Consider the following 18,637-nt stretch of genomic DNA (forward strand, 5'->3'; position numbering starts at 1 on the left):
TTTTTGCCAGGGGTAGTAAAGCAGGATCTAACACTGGTTAAACAAGGTTTGCTCAATTTTGAAGAAAAAGAAAACAAAACAAAAAGAAAAACAGTTTATTCCCCCAACTCTCTGAATGGACAATGTTAATAGTTTCTGAATGACATCTACATTTTGTCCTAAAACATTTACATTGTTTTATACAAACACTTTTAATGATATAGTTCCTTTTTTAAGTGGTTTAAAACTGACAACTCCAATTGTCACATGTCGCAACAGCACAGGTGTTGTAACAAAATGACATAACTCTGAAACTGGTTAATTTGACTTTGCTTGTTTGTCACAGATTTCATATATTTATATGACAAGGACTGACTTAATAACTAATTATAAAGAAACAAGATGAGGCTGAACGAACTGAATTCAAATGTTTATAACAAATCAAAAGGGAGGTAAAGCCCTGTAGTGGACACTAAAACAGGGCTGTAACATGAGACGTGCACTGCTCCACAAGATGTTGGAAAATAAGTCAAAGTTTCCTGCACAGCATCCTACAGCCACATAGGCCAAAACAAAGAGACTGAAGATGCACAACACAAAGAGTCCTGCTCTCTGAACAGCCGTCTTCAAGGTACCTGCAGATCTGCCCCTGTGGGGCAATTTGCAGTAAGGTAAAGACAGTGAAACACACGTGACACATGAATACTGCAAGACAGAAAACATTTAAAGATCACACAACAGAGCTTTTTTTTATTATGTGAAACTGACGTACCTTTTGGTTTTCATGTCAACTGTGAGACTGTGATGTTCCAGTAGCTCCTCAGTTTGACTCTCCTCCTGCAGACACAGTGCGACACATATGTCAGCACACACCAGCTTCCTGACTGGGTTTGCATGTGGACTGTGCTGTGGCACACACTTGTGGCCACTAATGGAATTACAGGAGGATCATTTGCATGAACTCGTCAAGTTGGCAGTAGAGATTCACTTTAATCTAATTTATTTTAACAGCCATGCAGAACAAAATTTAAGCTGAGCACACCTAATATGCAGGGAACTATTTTAATATTTTTGTGACAAGATTAAGTGTTCATACATGTTTAACATCTGTCATGCTGGTTTTCACTTCGGATGATAAAGCCACCAGCTGTATTTCCTCTGCTAAGGACAGGCGAGGACTGATCAGTCTCTCCTTTTCTGTCATTAGCTCAGTCTGAAAAGCACTGAAAACAAACAGCAACACAGTGAAGATCTAGTGCTCGTGGATTACTTGGCACTTAAATCACTTGTGGATCTGTGTGTCAGAATTACAACGAGGCCTCGTCTTGTCTGTCTTCCAGCTGATTCATCAGCTCTTGCTTGGTCAGTCTGAGATCCTGGAGCAAATAAACACAGTCTAACTACAAGGCAGCTTTTAACATGTGTGAGCACTGTGAATGTAAACATGGACATTGTTGGTTTTATGTAACACTGCAAACAAAATAGTACACAAACATTTGGGCAAAGAGGCATCAAAACTAATATTTCATCAAATTTAAAAATTCCCTTTATTATTCATAGGCTTGGAAATAAAAAAGACAATTAAAGCAACTGTGGTAGAGCATGTGCAGAAATCTGGAGGTAGTTTGTCCTGTTATATAAATCAAGTGCTTGTCAGTCTCATCCCTTGACTTACATTTCTATAATGAATCCACTGATATTTAATGGAAAATATTATTCCTTGTATTCATTTTTTCCCAGCACATCTGGAAGCCACTTCACCCAAACAGAATTGAATTTCCAGCATCAGTTTTAACAGTTTTAACCTCAATTTTAAATTTGTCCCTGCAGCCCTTTTTACCCCCCCAAAAAAACTCTGGCTTATTTCCTGTTCAGTTCAGAAAACTTTATTTATTCCTCTAAGTGCAATTCAGTTTGACAGCTCTCCTAGTTTGCATCACATACAAAACAGGCTTATATTATAGAAAGCAACATAAAGTTGCTTTCTATAACTGTATAAAGTTCAAACTAACTTTTTTTTATTATTATTTCTGTAACTTGACAGAAGTTGATGTGAACGTTGCTACCTTTATGACGTCAGAAAACTCCTCCACAGTTTCCTCCAAATGCTTTAACTGCTGGTTTTTCTAACGTAATCACACACAGAAAACATATTATATTCGAAGAAAATATAAGAGAGAGATAAATAAAACTGTAAAACTTTTGTCAAAACTCAAGGGAAACATTAAAATCTGTGAGAAATTCCTGTCTCCTCAGTCACGGCACGGTACTCTTGCTCTTACCTGATCAATAACCTCGTCACTATGCCGCAGCGCTAGCTGAACCTCCTCCATTTCCATCTGACAAAACACACCATATAAAACATGAGACGCTGGTTGATGCTCTTGTATTATTCCATGTCAGGTCACTCAATATTTCTCACCTCAATTTAACTATTTAAATCCATTTACTGGTAAAAGCTGAATCTATTTAATATCTGTATAGTGGAAAAATAAAGACATAGGGGAATATTTGATCAATTAATCAATAATTGATGCCACCTTTACAGAAGGAGGGTCAAATTTAAAGCTTAGCTTAAATTATTGAGCATCTTTAAGGGGGTAAAATTATACTAAATGGTCTCACAGCCAAGGGTCAGATTTTTCTTTTCTTTTTTTTTTTTTTACACGCCCAAAAACATATGAAATCCTAAAATGTTTGAAAAATATACAACAAAAATTTAATTTCTTAAACTTGCAGCAAACATTTGCAGGTATCTGTATAGATTCAAAGCTACAGGTAGTTTTATATATTAGACAGAAAGACTCCAAAGTAAAAATGCAATGTCTGCTGTGTGCATGCAGAAGAAAACATTTAATAATCTCCAATAGAAAAAATCTGCTGAAAAAAAATGTTAAAGTTGGAAGACATGTACGTCTTGTGTACTTAAACCATAATAAACATAATTTACTTATTAATGCCCTAAAGTTTAAAGTCACATAACTACATTCAAGTAATCACTTTTCCGTAGAATATATAAAAAGCACAAATGTATAAATAAATGTATATATATATACTCTATGTTATAAATATAATATATTGAAAAGAAACAGGTGAAAGGAGTCAAACTTGAACTTTGCTAGATGATAACTTACTAAAACAACTGTTTCTCATGTTCTGCAAAGTTATGTTTAAAAATGCAAACAAAATGAGCTGATAAAAACCTAAACATGTTCCTTAATCACAAGACTAATCTGATATGTTTGATTAACAATCCCTTCATTTCATAGACAACAAAGGTGAAGGAAGCATAAGATTTTATTGTAGGTGGGAACTTTTGGTTGACTTTATTCAGTTTGAAGTGAAAGCATGAGAAAGACAGCTAGAGAGACAAGTAATAAAACCTGTCCAGGTAAAATCCAGTGTTACCTTGAGGGTCTGAAGGGCAGTCTTGAGCTTGCTCAAAGTGATCTTATCCTGGTCTCTCTCTTGCTCTAAGTTTTTAAGCTGAAAGCACCAAAACAAATAAAGTAAGCAATATTCTTTTATATGTTTGCACTACTTAAGACATTTGCCACAGCTGGTTAAAAAAAAAATCAAAATCCATCAGCCAAACTGTCCTAAAAAAACGGGAAGATAGACCTGATTCCCTTCTACACGTGTATTACTACACATTGCAACCACTGTTGTAACGTCTGCTGACAGAAATAAACCTATCTACCTCTGCTGTTAGCTTTTTATTTAGCTCCTTCATCATGATGGATTCCTTTTCCTGCCAGAAAAGCACACGAAGCAACAATGAAGTAATCCAAACATTGATATAGAAGCATACCAACATATCTACATTTAATAATGAGTACTTATTTATCTGGGCACCATTTATGAAGGAATATTAATTCTGTTAACGCACTGATTCATGAATCTTTTGTTGACTGCATTTATTTGCATCGAGGTCATCAGCCATGAAGGGCCTGCAAGCCTCTGCTTCATTTTGTTGTGCATCACTGAGGATCTTCTCCAGGCTGCAGACATAGACGTACAGCTACAAGCTTCTGGCATCATTTCCCAACTCATTGTAATAAGGAACTTGGATCTGAAACCTAGTGCTCTAACACTTTAAGATCAATGAAATCCAACAAAAGACAGAGAACTGAAAAGTGACCCATCCACAGTAACGCATAATGGCATACGCTTTCACTTGTTTTTGGAGGGTGGTGTTCTCCGACCGCAGTGTCGCTATGTCATCATCTGCAATATCTAGCCAGTGCCTCATCTCAGCATTCAGGTCCCTCAGCTGACACTGACTGTAATCCAGCTCAGCTATTTTCTCAAGCATCTCCTTCGGTGATCTTCACAAATACACACCACCAAGAAGACACAATTTGCTGTTATATCACTCAACCTGACTACTTTATGTGTTGGGGTTCAGTTTGTTCAGTTAGCATCACTCACATATTGTCGACTGTGGCATCCATGCTGTTGGCTTTTTCCTTCCTTGTGCTCCAGATCACATGTTCACCAAAGAATTACACATAAAGCACAAAAGTGCCTCTTTTACGATTTCTGTTCCATTTTTCTAACTTTAAATAACTAAAACACACACACACACACACACATACACACACACACACACACACACACAATTATTATGGTTATTAAGTGCAGATTAGAAAAGTTTAATCTCAGTGTACAAGCAACAATGTACTGCAATAATTTTTAAATGCAAGCACCACAATCAATCAACTTCAGATGTTACCGGACACGTTTTTTTTTTTCCTTCTTCTTCTTTAGCGTTACCACGCAATGCGCTTTGCGTGACCTCGCAAAAAAAAAAAAAAAAAAAAAAAGAGGGTGGGGGCTGATCCGAGAGCGCCATTTGATTTTTACATTTTCAGCCTGCCCTAAAAATCGGCGTCCTCTCCTTGCATATGAGGGTGGCAGAAAGAAGTGTGACAATGAAGGGGCTTGATTTCATGGTTATTGCATTATTTAATAACAAATTGGAACACATCGGGAGAGTTGGATTAAGAAAAGGATGGCCAGCCGATTATAATGAACATTTAAGAACACAAATATGGCAATTACACTTAATCTATACAAAACAATAGGATACAGTCTAACCGCCATTTATTAGTTTAGCTAGTGTTAATAGCTAAATTAACGTTTAAGACCAACTCGAGTTTCAGGTGTTAAATTGACGCTAATGCTAATAACTGCAGATAAGGTATAATGGCAACTAATGTTAAAGTCATCCTTAACAGCTGAGCAGCCAAATTACCCAATAAAATGCAACATTTTACTTATATACATTTTTTTTTAACATATAAACATCGGGGTTAGACGAAATAAAAAGTAATAGTTTTTAAGCTATCATAAGCTAGTGACTAAGCTAACCAATGTTTGTCAGTATCAGTTCAGTTGCCCACACAGTGTTTCATAACTTTACTTGATAGCGACTGTTAATTTTTCTGCTAACAAATCTGAAAAATAGTCCTTACCAGCAAGAAATGTTAAATACAGCTAAGTTGAAGACTTAGCTAGACATCTTACAGAGTACCTGGCAGCACTGGCTGGTCTACTCGGTTTCGGTAACAAATGCTGGCTGGCTGTTTTTGTACAGATTTCTCAAATATATCCTGGAATTATTTTCAGTTAGTTGGTTCAGTTTCATAACATTTTCAGTTGAAAGTTTGCCAAGAAGGTTGTTCGAGTATTTAGGCGACATTTGTCAAGTAGAGATGGACGTATCGAAACCCTGGAGTCGATACTTCGATATCAGCCAGTCAAAATATCCGCTTCGACACTAACGCTAACGGCGGAACATTCAGGGAAAACGGTAGTGCAAGTTAAATCTTTCAATTTCAGGGGGAAATTTTTGGTATAAAAACTAAACCAATGAGCCGCTCCCCCTCCAAAAAAAAAAAAAAAGAAAAAAAAGAAAAAGTCAATGGTGCTATTTTCATCAATAACTGATTTTATCTAGGATTGCCCCATTTAACAGCTAACACTAAGAATTCAGAAGTTCAGCCACAACGTGGGGGTAAGCATCTAAAGCAGGGATCACCAACTCCGGACCTCTTGAGCCAGTGTCCTGCAGGTTTTCACTGCATCCCTGCTGCAACACACCTGGTTCAAATTAAATAGTCAATAGTCAAGGTCTACACCAGCCTCTTAACGACCCATTATTTGAGTCAGGTGTGCTGCAGAATGGAGATATTGAAAACCTGCAGGACACTGGCTCAAGAGGTCCGGAGTTGGTGATCCCTGATCTAAAGAAAGAAAGAAAAAAAAAAAAAAAATTGTGAGAATGGTGGTTGGCAGAGGAGTCTGGGACAGTCCAGTCATGTCTGAAGGCGCAGTTAAAATTGAGGGCCACTTTCTACATTCCTCCGTCTTTGGTGGTCAAGAATCAGAGCAGGGGTCAATGACCAGATAACCAGAAAGCAGAAGAGGTATGTCGCGGTCGAGGCAAGGAGAGAGCAAGCCAGGGATGTGAACTTGGTCGGCAACTTGAAACATGCAAGTGCAAGTCTACTGGTCATCTACTGGCAGATACTATTCTGGTGAAGGGGCAGAGACTGGAGAGAGTTTATGTAGTGCTGCGCACAGGTGGGACAGGGAAGAAATTAGGCAAAGCTCAGGTGGGCTGAATAAGGCTGATTGGTGAACAGAGCCTTGGCATGAAAAAAAAAGATGAGAAAATAAAATAAAACATGTTAAACATAGATATGGCATGGTGGAAATGTGAACCATGACAGTCCTGTATACCTTTAACTGCTATTAAATAAAGACTTTAGATCAGGGGTGCCCACATTCCGCCCTCAAGATCTACCATCCTGCAACTTTTAGATGCAACCCTCCTCCAACACACTTGAATCAAATGTCATCTGCATGTCATTCAGCTCTGCAGGGGCCTGGTAATGAGCCAGTCATTTGATTCAGGTGTGTTGGAGAAGGGTTGCATCTAAAAAACAGCAGCTTTTAGCCCAATCAGAAGTTTTACCTATATCCATCCAGCATGCATCTGGTGGTTTTTACATCCTGTTACATTCTTTTTTATAAAATGTAAACAGTTTGAACAGACAAATATGATCATACATGTGTTTATTCAAATGCTGCCTTATAATGAAGAACGTGGTTGTACTGATGTTGAATAAATGCAGCTGAATGGTTTATTCACAATCTTGTCATAATATTCCATATCATTAAGCAATGAACTCTCCTCCCTCTGCCATGTTTTATGCTCCTGACAAAAGAAACATGTTCTCCAAGTACATTATGTCCAAATGTACAATACTCAGTACAGTTGTATTTGTTGCAAAAGACTTTCTATGTTGTAGATGCTAGATTAAATCCCTTTTAACTGATCTCTATTTATTTCAGGCTGTAAGAATATTTCATATCCAAAGAATTAAGAATTATAAAAGGTTTACACAAATCAACAGGAATATGAGTAGGAATTTATTGTGTAGATAATTGAAACATGGGTATTTAACATGATATGGCACAAAATTCTTTTCAGTTTCAAATATAATGTATATAAAGCACAGCAAATCTTACACCTCATTTCATATAGTTTATTGATAAGCTTTCAAAAGGAAACTCAACATAAAAAGGGACACATCAAAACAATGAACACATTTAAGAATTTTTGCTGCTTTTTGCTATAATTTGCATTTAGCAACAAGCTCTCAAACATCCAAAAAGAAGAATTTAAATTAAAATAGCAAAGGTGCAAATAAAAAAAGAAATTAAGTGAAATCATTTGATTTCTGTTGGCATCAAGTGGAATAATAAACACAGCACAGTCTCAAATCCATATTACGCAATAACTGAGGCAGGTGATGCAATGACATGTACTGTAAACAAAAAGCACTGTAAAAGAGAGCAACTTTGGGAAAAACAAAACAAACAAAACAAAACAAAAAAACTGTTTAGTTGAATTATTCAGCCTGCAAAGAGAAGAGACTTTAAAGATTAGCATGCTGTTAGCATGTAATAAAACATTAAGACACGGTGTTGCTCAAGTCCCTTACAGACTAAAACATAAACAAAACGATGAGACGTTTACACATCAGCATCATATAAATTCTGAATACTGTATTTACCAGAAGATATTACATTAATTTGTAAACTGAAACACAAGGTTATAAACCGTGTACCATTTCTGAGTGTTTTTCGAGGGTTTGTTGTCCCGTAGGTGTTAAGACATCCTTGTGAACCCCCGTTCGTTGCCATAGCTGCAGCTCAGCAGTGGATGTTTACCAAGTGGACAACACAAATACATCAACATCCCAGCTGCCGAAGTCCAACAACAAACAGGAGGCTAATGAAAACATATTTATAATCCTGTGATCTAATCCGGAACAATAGAAAACACGTTGCAATGAGATTGAGATTCAGAAAGCTGAATTGTTTGCAAAAAACCAAAATAGACAGACCACAACCAAGAGTCTATTTTCCCCAGAAATCACTGTCAGGGGCTATTAATCCTTCTTAAAGAACAGTTGTAATTCTACATTTTCCTTTTTTGGATCAGTAAAATACATTCTTATTTCAGTGCTTAGTGTTCCTAAAGAACCTTGTTCATTACTGTGTAATATTCTGAGGCCAGCCTCAATCAGTGCACAGATTACCTTAAGCTCAAAGATCAATACATCTTCACAATAACACCCTTACTGTCTCAGCATAGCTAACAGTTACAGAAGATGCGTGCAGATGTTGACAACCCGTAACATCTAAACAGCATCACAGCATTTAAGCATCACCCCATCCCAAGCTACCTCTCCCATTACTGAGGTAATTGTCCCTGCTTCTTTTCCACAAAAACAACCCACTAACCATCACTAATAAAATAAACCCATCAAAGCCTGTTCAGACCTCCATCTGTTACCGGGTCGGTTCCAGTGACCCTGTGACCTTGAAGTTTAATCCATCTCCAGGCAGCGGTGATGGGATGAGTGGGCAGAGCCAGCAGAGGTACCAACGGAGGCCAAGTGTGTGACGCAGGTTTCCAAGGAGTCCCAGACTGTAGGGACGGCGGGATGAGTACCACTCCCTGGTGGTCTGACCTCGAAACAGCAGGAAGAGATGGAAAAAGAAGAAGGCGGACACCAGCAGGAAACCCACCACACATGTGTCAGCGATGAAGGCGAAAGCAAAGGCACGGGCCGAGACCTGACCTAAAGAAATAAAAGAAAAGTAGATGGTAGCGAGTAGAAGACTTAGCTAAATTACAGCTGGAAATGTAATTGATGATCATATGAGCAACTCTTACACTCAACACTGTATAAAAGCAAAATGGGACACCTAAGATGTGGGATTGTACCTGACACAAGCATGATCCAGGGTATGAGCAACAGCAGGACACTGTGCACTGTCACACCCTCCTTCAGAATGACTATGAAGACCTCTGCATTCATCAGCATGGCGTACAGGAGTCCCGACCACATGAACAGCAAGCAGCTCAGGAAGTAGCGGTAATTACGGAAGCCGACACATTGGCCAAAGAAAACGCAATGGTGATCCCGCCGCAACACACACACCTTGCAGTCATAGCAGTGGGAGCAGCGCGGAGGAGTGTGTGTCTCACATGTGTAGCAGTACCTGTGGTTATAAAAGAGAGAAAACATTACTTATAGTTGGAGATGTTTCTTAATAACATTTAACAGATTGTTTCTTTGGTTATAATGTTGCGTAGTTTCAAGAACAGCTGTAAAATAATGAAATTCTAGTTCATGAACAACTGTCAGAATTGTGTGATGAATAATGTTCTGACCAGTTTATGTCCAGATTAGTTTTAGGTTATTCTTTTCCCCACAAATTGGCTTAAATCTTTAATAACATTTAGTTCAAATGATCACAAATAGGTGATTGTGTAACTATGGCAGTTGAAATGTATGTTATGTATCACAGAGGACAGATAAATATACATTTTGTTTCCATCTGGGATGGAGGACAGATTCACATTATTGCTTGAATCTGGTTGCAGATGTTTACAGAGTTGTTTAGGGTTTCTTGTTCACCTCAGTGGTGCTGACTAAGATGAGGTCATGTCAGTGAATTTGGGCTTATAGGAGTGGATAAAGAGGGTATTGTAACATAAAGAAAGGGGTGCACTACACACTAACTGATACACACGTACTTCCAGTCCAATATTGTGGTTTATATTCACTAAACAGTGCAGGCGATATTGGCGTTAACAGCCAAAATAACACTCAGGTGCTTCTTCCTTACCTCCACCCCTGACCCAGGCCATCTCCCCCAAGGAACACCCCTTTGATGCTGGGGTTAGTTTTAAGGAAGAGGAGGGCGTTCCAGCAGATGTTCCCCAGCATAAAATATTGAGCCAGCAGGTGGGTCCCCTTCCACCAAGAGGACCACGCCGTCTTCTTCTGTTCCGCCTCCAGCGGAGCTTCAACCAGCACCAGATAGCTCACCTCTCCGGTAATCGAGAAAACCAAGAACGTATTCAGGAACACGGGCAGGTGGTAACACAGCTTCTCGGCCCGACAAAACACTTTGCTGGCAAAACTCGTCATGGTTTGAGCTCGTCCACGTCCTGGTTTTACAAACACACAGTTTAGCTTGGTTGGCTAGTTAGCAAAATAATCGACTGTTAGCTTCCTACGCGAGCTTAATTCAACCACAAGAAACCAGTTATTCTTCATATATGTTCCGTACAAATAAGCAATGTATACGATGAAAGAACACCACGCTGAACTATTAAATATTCACTCTGTCAACTAAGAATTGCGCTACTGTGGCTTGTCGACACGTCCACTAACAGGTGTTGCATAATAACACATACGTAATGAAACAACACTATATGGTTCCGCATAAAAAATAACATGTAAAATGTGGCTCATCCAGTATAGTTCATGTAAAACCACCTTATATTTTTACTTTATAAAATACTGGTATGTTTTCTACATCAAATGTTTCTGCTGCTTCAGTTTACACCTCCACCTTCTTAATTTCAACCACTTGGAGCTTTAATTAATCTTTGTTTAACAAGAAGAAGCTAAAATCTTCTGTCATGAACATGAAAAAAAAAAACAAAAAACAAACAAACAAACAAAAAAAAAAAAAAAAAAACCCATAAAATCTGCCATGTTCCTGGTCACTTTCCAGTTCAATCTTTCTTTAAGTTCAAGTAATTTTATTGTCCCTAATGGGAAACTTTGTTCCTCAAGACTTTACAACATCAAACAATAAAATCCACTCGCATACATCAAACATGAATGCCCAATAAAATCACCAATAAAAGCCACTAAGGAAATAAAAACCACTAAAATGAAAGAAAAGGAAAATAATACTCAAAATGATCCTTAAATAATTAAAAATACCCAAAATAAGAACACACACACAAAATAATAAAACCACTACATAAAATATGATCATTCAGTAAAATCTTAAAAAGATATAAGATTACCTGTAGCTATTTAAAAATTATATTTCGTGAGAAACAAGGAAGTTTTTTTAGTCTGTTACTCCTAAGCATTGTTGTTCTGTATCTCTGGCCTAAAAAAAGCTGTTCAAAATCTCTATGCAGAGGGTGGTCCTGGTTTCCCACGATGCCTCTGGCTTTCTTCATCACCTGCTGCTCATATACAGCAGGTAGTGAGGAATGTGGGAGGTCTCTTATTTTGCTGGCCACCGTCACCACTCTGCTTAACTTGGTATAACCAGGAAATAAAAGAAAATGTTCAATTCAATTCAAAAGAAGAAAAAGGAAAAAAAAGTAATACATTTTCCATCCACATTAAAAACCTATACTTCCTCAAGAAGTAAGCTCTTCTTATAGCATCAAATTTTAACATATCTAAAACCATACCAAGGTATTTGGTCTGTAATGGAGCGAGGACGTCCTGAAATCAATATCTTTAGTTTTTTTCCCCCCAGTATTTGGGTGCAGGTGGACTTCATTGCACCATTTGACGAAAGTTGTCCACCACTGGCCCACGGTTGTCCTCACCACCATGCAGCAGACATCATGCAAATTTTAGGATGTGCCTGTTCTGATACTGACTCCTACAATAGTTGATAGGACACATCCCTGACATTAGTCCAGTTTATAATTAATATGTTCTTATAAGCCAGTTTAACCCTAAACATACAGATTGCATAGAATCTTATCATAGATTCAGTCTCCCATCCTGAGCATTCATGAAGCAGTTGGCAACAGTGGAAAAGAAAAACGCTATTAACAGGAAGGAAAGCCTCCAGTAGAATCAAACTAGAGAAGGGCAACCATCTGCTTCACCTGGTTGGGCATGGGGAGGATTGGAAAAAGTGGTCAATAATTTTAAACCAGGTATTCCTGCTGAGAAGGAGAAGCACAAATTCATGACAACAGTGTCATATATTTATACATGGAGAATAAAGTGCAAAGAGGGAAAGGAGCAGGGAGGTGCTCAATGCATCATGGTAAGTTCTCCAACAGCCATCTCTGGCAGTGTGACTAACAGGATGGCCAAGAATCCCCAAAGCTAGTCCTACCTACAGTATGAGCTTTATTAAAACAAAACAAAACATCATTTAAAGCCTGATCTTGAAGTTTGAGAGGGCGTTTGCTTTCCACACCCAAACTGGGAACAGGTTCTATAAGAGTAGCCTCATAACTGAAGGCTCTGCCTTCCTTTCTACTTTTAGAAACTTGACGAACCAACTTAAATAAATCTGCAGTCTAAGAGCAAAGTGCTCTGCTAAGAAAATATGGAACTATGACATCTTTAAGACTCCACAAAGCTTGCTCATTAATAGCTTAATATGTGAGTGGAAGAATTTTAAAATATTCTGAATGTAACAGCGAGCCAACAAAGAGAAGCTAAAACTGAAGAAATATGATTTAATCTCTAGTTCTTATCAGAATGTTCACTGCAGCAGTTTGGATCAGCTGGAGGCCTTTTAAAGCCCAATAATAAGGAATTGCAGACAGTAGTCCTACTTTAAAGTAACTCATGTATGAACTAGTGTTTCTGCATCACTCTAAGACAGAATGTTTTAATAATTTTGGTGATATTATCCAGGTGAAAGAAGGTAGTCGTGTTTTATATGTGAGTCAAAGTATGCATTCTGCTCCAAGATGCCTCAGTGTAGTACAGGAAGCCAAGAGTAATTATATACTGTAACTAGACCGTGCCTTCCTGAGGTGCTCAGGTCAAAAATGGTCAAAATATCAGGTAATAGAAAGAAATTAGCTTAATTTTGTGTTAAGTGCCATATTAATAGTTTCAAGCTCATACAGACCCACAGTGTATTTAAATATGTGCTTTATTAGCTAGGTTATCTTTGTGGCAACACAAAAACAACAGAAAATTTCACAGCTAAACACAACTAAACCCGCTTACTATGTCTATATGTAGAATGGCTGAATGTGTGTGGTCCCTCCCCCTCAGAGCCTCGTCCTTAATCCTAGATAATCTCTACATCTAATGAAAGCTGGTGGTGATGGCTGCACCAACAGAGAATTTACCGTCTTTTGGCGATCTTACCAGCACAAAACAAAACGCTTTTATAAATCAAAAGGAGCGCTGTGTAAAGAAGAGGTAAGGCACTTGAATGCCACATAGAGATGAAGAGTGTAATGTGGATTTTTTTGCTTTTGAACTTGTTAGTTTTTGTCTTTTTGAATAAAAAAAACTACTCATATGATTATGACAGTAACGTGCTAGTATAGTTTGTTCTACTATGTGGTTCTTGAAAGAGTATTTTAGGTTCTTATTCTGTTTTACAGTCAAAGACAGAAGTGCGTACAACTCTGACCTATCACCACCAACCGGATGTAAAATAACTGAATTTGTATCACCTCTCAAAAACTGTATTGACTCTAAACAGCAGACTATTTGTTCTCATGTGAAACTAAAATCTATCAGACCTCAGAGTAAAGCTCAGCTAAGCTGATGTAAGTAAAGCTGTTATAACAGATTTATTTTCTATTTTCTTTAAGGATACAAATGTTGCATACATTGCTTGAGATATATTTCTATTATTATTCTGTTTTTCTATGCTGCTTAATAGGGGTTAAGTTGAATTCAAATTGGCAGCAAATTTATCCGGGTTATAGTTATTCTTCTCTTGTGTTATGATGCGCTGTCTCTCTTTTACAGTATCATTGGGCCAGTGATGTTTCAAGACAGGTTTTCAACTGTGAGTCGGGGACATATGTGAGTGTAAAAAAAAAAAGTTACCGAATGCTTGCAGGGTAATTTCCCGTGTATGTTTTGTTAAAATTTTTACCATTTGTGTATATTCCTGTAGCAGAGAAATGCACCTTCAGCAGCAGTGGCAGGAGCTGCAGGCGAGAGAGCGCATTGCTCAACAGCACAACAGGCAGCTGCTGCAGCAGTTTGAAGATGCCCAGGACACACTAAACGAGATGCTGGCTCGCAATGCCGCTATGAAAACTATTCGGGTACACACTCACAGAAAACACACAACGCTGGAAAGTTTTATGAAGTAGCTGAGGACGGGGAGTTTGGCTGCAGTTTAAATTATAACAGCTACTCAAATGTCTCTTCTAAGAAGCTCCAGCACTGAAATCACCACTTTGACATTTGCAGATGGAGTATGAGAGGTATCTGGAGAAAAACTTCCCCCGCTGGCAGCAGCAACTTCAGGAGAAGACACAGATGGCTGAGAAGAAGGTATAATAATCATTGCACTGAATGTAGAGGCAGTTTGGCCTGTAGAAGTACTATATAATTATAAAAGTTAAGTACTGCTTTTTTTGCAACCCCGATTCTAAAAAGTTGGGATGCTATATAAAATGTATATATAAACAGCATGCATAGATTTGCAAATCTCATAACCCTGTATTTTATTCCCATCTGTTTCTTTAACAGAAGATGGAAGACTATTTGAGGTCATATCTAAAGGAAACAGAACAAGAACGGATGCCAATGTCCACAGAAGATGAGCCTTTACTTTTACAAAGTTTGTACTTTATCTTCTGCCACTTAGAAGTGATATGATCTCCTGTGTTCTTCAGTATTGTTGATGTACTACAACAATATCTACAAGCCTCTATCTGATCCATATAATTATTCGCAGGTACCCCTATAAGACCACAAAAAAACATTCCTCAAGCGTATTCCACTCAAGAGTATTCTGATTATAACCAAGATAGGTCCTCCCAATATCCTAACCTACAGTCCTCCTGGTTGACCCACACTCAGTCCCAGACTGGTAGGTTTCCTGTCAGGGTGCTTGGTCAAACCCACCTTCACCCATTTAGCCATCATCTTGCCTCAACGGGGGTTCTTCATCACCCACAGTCCAGGCAGGATGCAGCATATTGGGATCCCTCAGATCACAACTATCCCTGGCCACGGGCTGCGGGGATCCCACCAGGATCCTGGGGCCAGCTCTACTCAGAGGAACCTCGTTTTGATTCGAGGGTTTCGGAGACTGGAAAACAGGAGGGTGAAATAAGCAGAGCACCGAGCTCAAAAGGGGAAAGAGGTGGTGGACGCAGCAGTAGTCGTTTGTCCCCGGAGCTGGACATTAAACCAGGTGGGAGGAAAAGAAAATCTCAGAAAATAAATAGTCTCCTGTCATAATGTACTGCATGCTTCATGCTTGACTTCATTATGCATTTATGTTTTGTGCTTGCTCACATTCTGTATCCAGTTCGTCTGCCCAGTGCTCATGGAGCGAGCAGCGGGAGCAGCAGAGATTCCAGCGTGACCTCTTCCCGAGAGAAGAGGAAGAAAAGGGAGAAGAGAGAAAGAACACAGCATTCCTCTTCAGACAGCGAAAGATGTGTCTCTCAGGAGTAAGAGATACTCTCAACAGATTTCACTGCAGTAAATCAGACCTGACCCATAATGTTCTCCTGTACATACTGCACCGTGTTCTTAAATCAGTGATCCCAGCAATATCAACATATCTGCCTCTTTTATTAGACTGTAGTCAGAGTCCAAACTTCCCTTATCTGTGCACATCAAAGCATTCCTCTTCTGAAGACTTATCACAGGTTAAATAGCTCAGCTGTGTGTGGTCTGTTGCACCTGGAATATACACACTCAAAATTACACAAGACTCCACAGGACAGCTTATAATCACAAAATCAGACAATACTTTATAACAAGTCCCAATGTAGATTTTTTATATTTTTTTAAATAGAGTGCAAAATACACATGCTCACACTTAGACCATAAATACAGTCCCTTGTCTACACAACTGAAACTAAAGTGCACTTATACTGCTGATAAATCCTGAAAGCACTGATATATTATGTCTTCCTGAAATTGATAATCCATGTGTTTATTTTTTGTCCTACAACAGGAAATGTAGTTTAAAGAGAAGTGAAAAAGAGACAACAAACAATAAAAGCTCCACTTACATCCACACGATTGTCCGTTGAAATAGACAAAACGGAATAAAAACGTTACACAAAAAAATTATCCTTAAAAGAAATTGTGAAAACGAATAAAGTCACATAAACCTATTTCAATGAAGCTATACCACAAGAACAGAGATTTTTAATCCTCCCTCATGTAGTTCTATATCTACAGCCTGAGGGAAGCAGTTTCATTTCTCAATGCAAAGGAAGGTTGGGGTTTCCCACAACATGGCTCTGGCGTTCTGCACCACCTGCTGCTCATGAACAACACGCTGTGAAGTCTGTGGAAGGCCTATTATTTTATCGGCCACCATCACCACTATGCTTAACTTTGCAGAATCCATGGTTCTATCAAGCCAGGTAATAATAAAAGACGTTAAACTGGTTCCATAAAACAATCATAATTTTTCTCTTTAATGACCGCTTTCACATTGGCATAAAATTTAACTGCATTATCTAAAACCATTCTGAGTTATTTATGTTGTTCCACCATGTCCACGTCTAAGCTGCTAATGTTCGTATGTGATGGAGGCTGATATGACTTCCTAAAATCACTCACCACATCCTTAGTCTTTTTCCAGGTTCAAGTGTAGGATTTTTGTCCTCTCGTGCTTTGTCCAACAGACATTAAACATCTTTAAAGACATTTCTCTCATTTACAGAGAAAAGGTCCCCTAGTATTTACCTCCCTCAGACTTGAACAAGACACTTTACTCTGCTTTAATCAGGTGAAACTAACATCTTCCCAGAAAAATGACTTAAGTCACACCAAACTCTTCACAAATTTCTTGCTGGCTACCAGCATTAAAGTATTAGATTTATATTTTTACTTATTTTAAGAGTGAACTGTACAAGTGGAACGCAGCACATTAGCTAATGGAGGACATTTTTCTCATCACATACTGTTTCCACAAGCCTGAAGTGGTTTAAAACCATCTTTTTTCTCATCTGTTCTCCTCAGGTTATCCAGAACTTCTAGTGAAATTGTCATTGCATCAGTGGCAGTAGCCCAAAGCGCAATGACAGAGACCTCAGAGGAAGAACACACCAGAAGCAGTAGGAGGTCAAAGAGAGATGAGGGTCTCACTGCTGGATCACCAAAATTAAAGAAAGCGGTTAAGGAACAGACAATGAATTACAATAAAGAGAGTCAGCCTGCTGGTGAAGAGCCTGGAAGTTCCAGTGAGGAATCCATGAAGAAAAAAGCAGGGAATCAAAGGCATAATGAAAACAAAGAGAGCTGCAGAGAGGAGCAGGGATCAGGAAGCAATGGTGTAAAAAAAGAAAATAGGTTTAAAGTTGAAACAGAAAAGCAGGAGAAGAGCAGCTCTGAGCAAAGCAGTACAGAAGAAAATGATGAAGAAGAAAGAAGGAAACCTCCTGGAGACGGAGAGAATGACAAAAAAGAGAGTGAGAATAATGAAAGTGATGAAGAAAGTGATGACAATGAGGTTTCTGCAAAAATAAATACAACAGAAGAAGAAGTGGGAACAGCAGAAGAGGACGAAGATGATCAGGGAGATGATGAAGAGCCAAACAAGCTGAAAAACAACGATGCAGAGATCAGAAAACAAGATGAAGATGGGGATGGAAGTGAAGGCAGCGAGGGCAAGAAAGAAGATGAGGAAGATGGGGAGAGTGAGGATGAGGAGCAGAGGAGTGAAAAAGAAGAAGAGAATACAGATTCAGAAGACGACATCATCTCACCACAGGAAAAGAGGTATGAAGATGATGAAATAATCTTCCTCATTAATGATGCCACCTGAGTTACATGCATCCATTTTTTAAGGCCTAAGCAGATGCAGATTATTCCTGAGGATGGAACAGAGGAGGATGAGGATGATGAAGAGTGTAAAGAGGGATCCTCAAATAATGACTCAAATGAAGACAGCGATGAAGACGATGTTGAAAATCTTCTTGCACCTCAGGACCAATCAAAGACAGAGTGAGTAGTTTTGACTTTGTCCACTGGAACACATCATGAATGTGACATCACACTGATGTCATTTTTCTTTTTTTTATGTTAGAGAAGAAAATGGAAAAGCTGATGGGAATCCCAAAGGTACAGTACACCAGGAAGAAATGGACAAAACATCTTCTTGCATCTACTTGTTGATTTTCAGTCTGATTTATGTTCAACTCATTTTCCAGCGAGTTGTCACGTGGACATCTTCCAAGTGGTGGACGCCAGGTCGAAGACCGAGCACCTCAGTGACTCCGATGAATTTGATCACTTTTACGACTAAATGGGTTGTGACCTAGCAAAAAGTATTAACTGCTTTTCGTTATCAGTGTAAGTAAAACTTGAACAGAGATGGATTTGAATTCTGT

General features: G+C 38.6%; 3 protein-coding genes across 8 annotated transcripts; 1 reads left to right on the forward strand and 2 right to left on the reverse strand.

Moving 5' to 3' along the window:
* Positions 1–81: 81 nt before the first annotated feature.
* On the reverse strand, positions 82–5,701 carry LOC121643443 (calcium-binding and coiled-coil domain-containing protein 2-like). 6 transcript variants are annotated; one of them, XM_041990869.1, is made up of 12 exons: positions 5,516–5,701; positions 4,411–4,458; positions 4,149–4,307; positions 3,869–3,980; positions 3,680–3,730; positions 3,388–3,465; positions 2,262–2,318; positions 2,046–2,105; positions 1,291–1,355; positions 1,076–1,202; positions 752–816; positions 82–628 (listed from the first exon to the last, which is right to left on the reverse strand). In XM_041990869.1, the coding sequence occupies exons 2-12, from the start codon at positions 4,431–4,433 to the stop codon at positions 421–423; spliced, it is 1,005 nt and encodes a 334-aa protein (XP_041846803.1). In that variant the 5' UTR covers positions 4,434–4,458; positions 5,516–5,701; the 3' UTR covers positions 82–420. The 6 variants fall into 6 exon arrangements, with proteins under 6 accessions (XP_041846803.1, XP_041846801.1, XP_041846802.1 ...); XM_041990867.1 differs by having other exon boundaries at positions 4,411–4,548; XM_041990868.1 differs by having other exon boundaries at positions 5,457–5,701.
* A 1,705-nt stretch (positions 5,702–7,406) lies between these two features.
* Positions 7,407–10,750, reverse strand: zdhhc24 (zinc finger DHHC-type containing 24). Its single transcript, XM_041991114.1, has 3 exons — positions 10,195–10,750; positions 9,287–9,564; positions 7,407–9,140 (listed from the first exon to the last, which is right to left on the reverse strand). The coding sequence occupies exons 1-3, from the start codon at positions 10,497–10,499 to the stop codon at positions 8,848–8,850; spliced, it is 876 nt and encodes a 291-aa protein (XP_041847048.1). The 5' UTR covers positions 10,500–10,750; the 3' UTR covers positions 7,407–8,847.
* A 3,575-nt stretch (positions 10,751–14,325) lies between these two features.
* On the forward strand, positions 14,326–18,561 carry LOC121643416 (glutamic acid-rich protein-like). The gene is made up of 9 exons (XM_041990828.1): positions 14,326–14,374; positions 14,523–14,606; positions 14,805–14,895; positions 15,013–15,474; positions 15,592–15,736; positions 17,268–18,026; positions 18,096–18,251; positions 18,334–18,368; positions 18,458–18,561. The coding sequence occupies exons 1-9, from the start codon at positions 14,339–14,341 to the stop codon at positions 18,550–18,552; spliced, it is 1,863 nt and encodes a 620-aa protein (XP_041846762.1). The 5' UTR covers positions 14,326–14,338; the 3' UTR covers positions 18,553–18,561.
* The last annotated feature ends 76 nt before the right edge of the window (positions 18,562–18,637 follow it).

The sequence above is a fragment of the Melanotaenia boesemani genome, chromosome 7 (genome assembly GCF_017639745.1).
Source record: "Melanotaenia boesemani isolate fMelBoe1 chromosome 7, fMelBoe1.pri, whole genome shotgun sequence".
NCBI lineage: Eukaryota > Metazoa > Chordata > Actinopteri > Atheriniformes > Melanotaeniidae > Melanotaenia > Melanotaenia boesemani.

Coding starts and splice junctions, on each gene's coding strand:
- LOC121643443 (XM_041990869.1), bottom strand. CDS start 4,433: ATGGATGCCACAGTCGACAATAT. Junction 3,466..3,679: donor ATAAAAAGCTAACAGCAGAG/GTAGATAGGTTT, acceptor TGGTGCTTTCAG/CTTAAAAACTTAGAGCAAGA. Junction 1,203..1,290: donor AGACAAGACGAGGCCTCGTT/GTAATTCTGACA, acceptor GTTTGTTTTCAG/TGCTTTTCAGACTGAGCTAA.
- LOC121643416 (XM_041990828.1), top strand. CDS start 14,339: ATGCTGGCTCGCAATGCCGCTATGAAAACTATTCGG. Junction 14,607..14,804: donor CACAGATGGCTGAGAAGAAG/GTATAATAATCA, acceptor TTTCTTTAACAG/AAGATGGAAGACTATTTGAG. Junction 18,027..18,095: donor ATCTCACCACAGGAAAAGAG/GTATGAAGATGA, acceptor CCATTTTTTAAG/GCCTAAGCAGATGCAGATTA.
- zdhhc24 (XM_041991114.1), bottom strand. CDS start 10,499: ATGACGAGTTTTGCCAGCAAAGTGTTTTGTCGGGCCGAGAAGCTGTGT. Junction 9,565..10,194: donor GGCCTGGGTCAGGGGTGGAG/GTAAGGAAGAAG, acceptor TTATAACCACAG/GTACTGCTACACATGTGAGA. Junction 9,141..9,286: donor CTGGATCATGCTTGTGTCAG/GTACAATCCCAC, acceptor TTATTTCTTTAG/GTCAGGTCTCGGCCCGTGCC.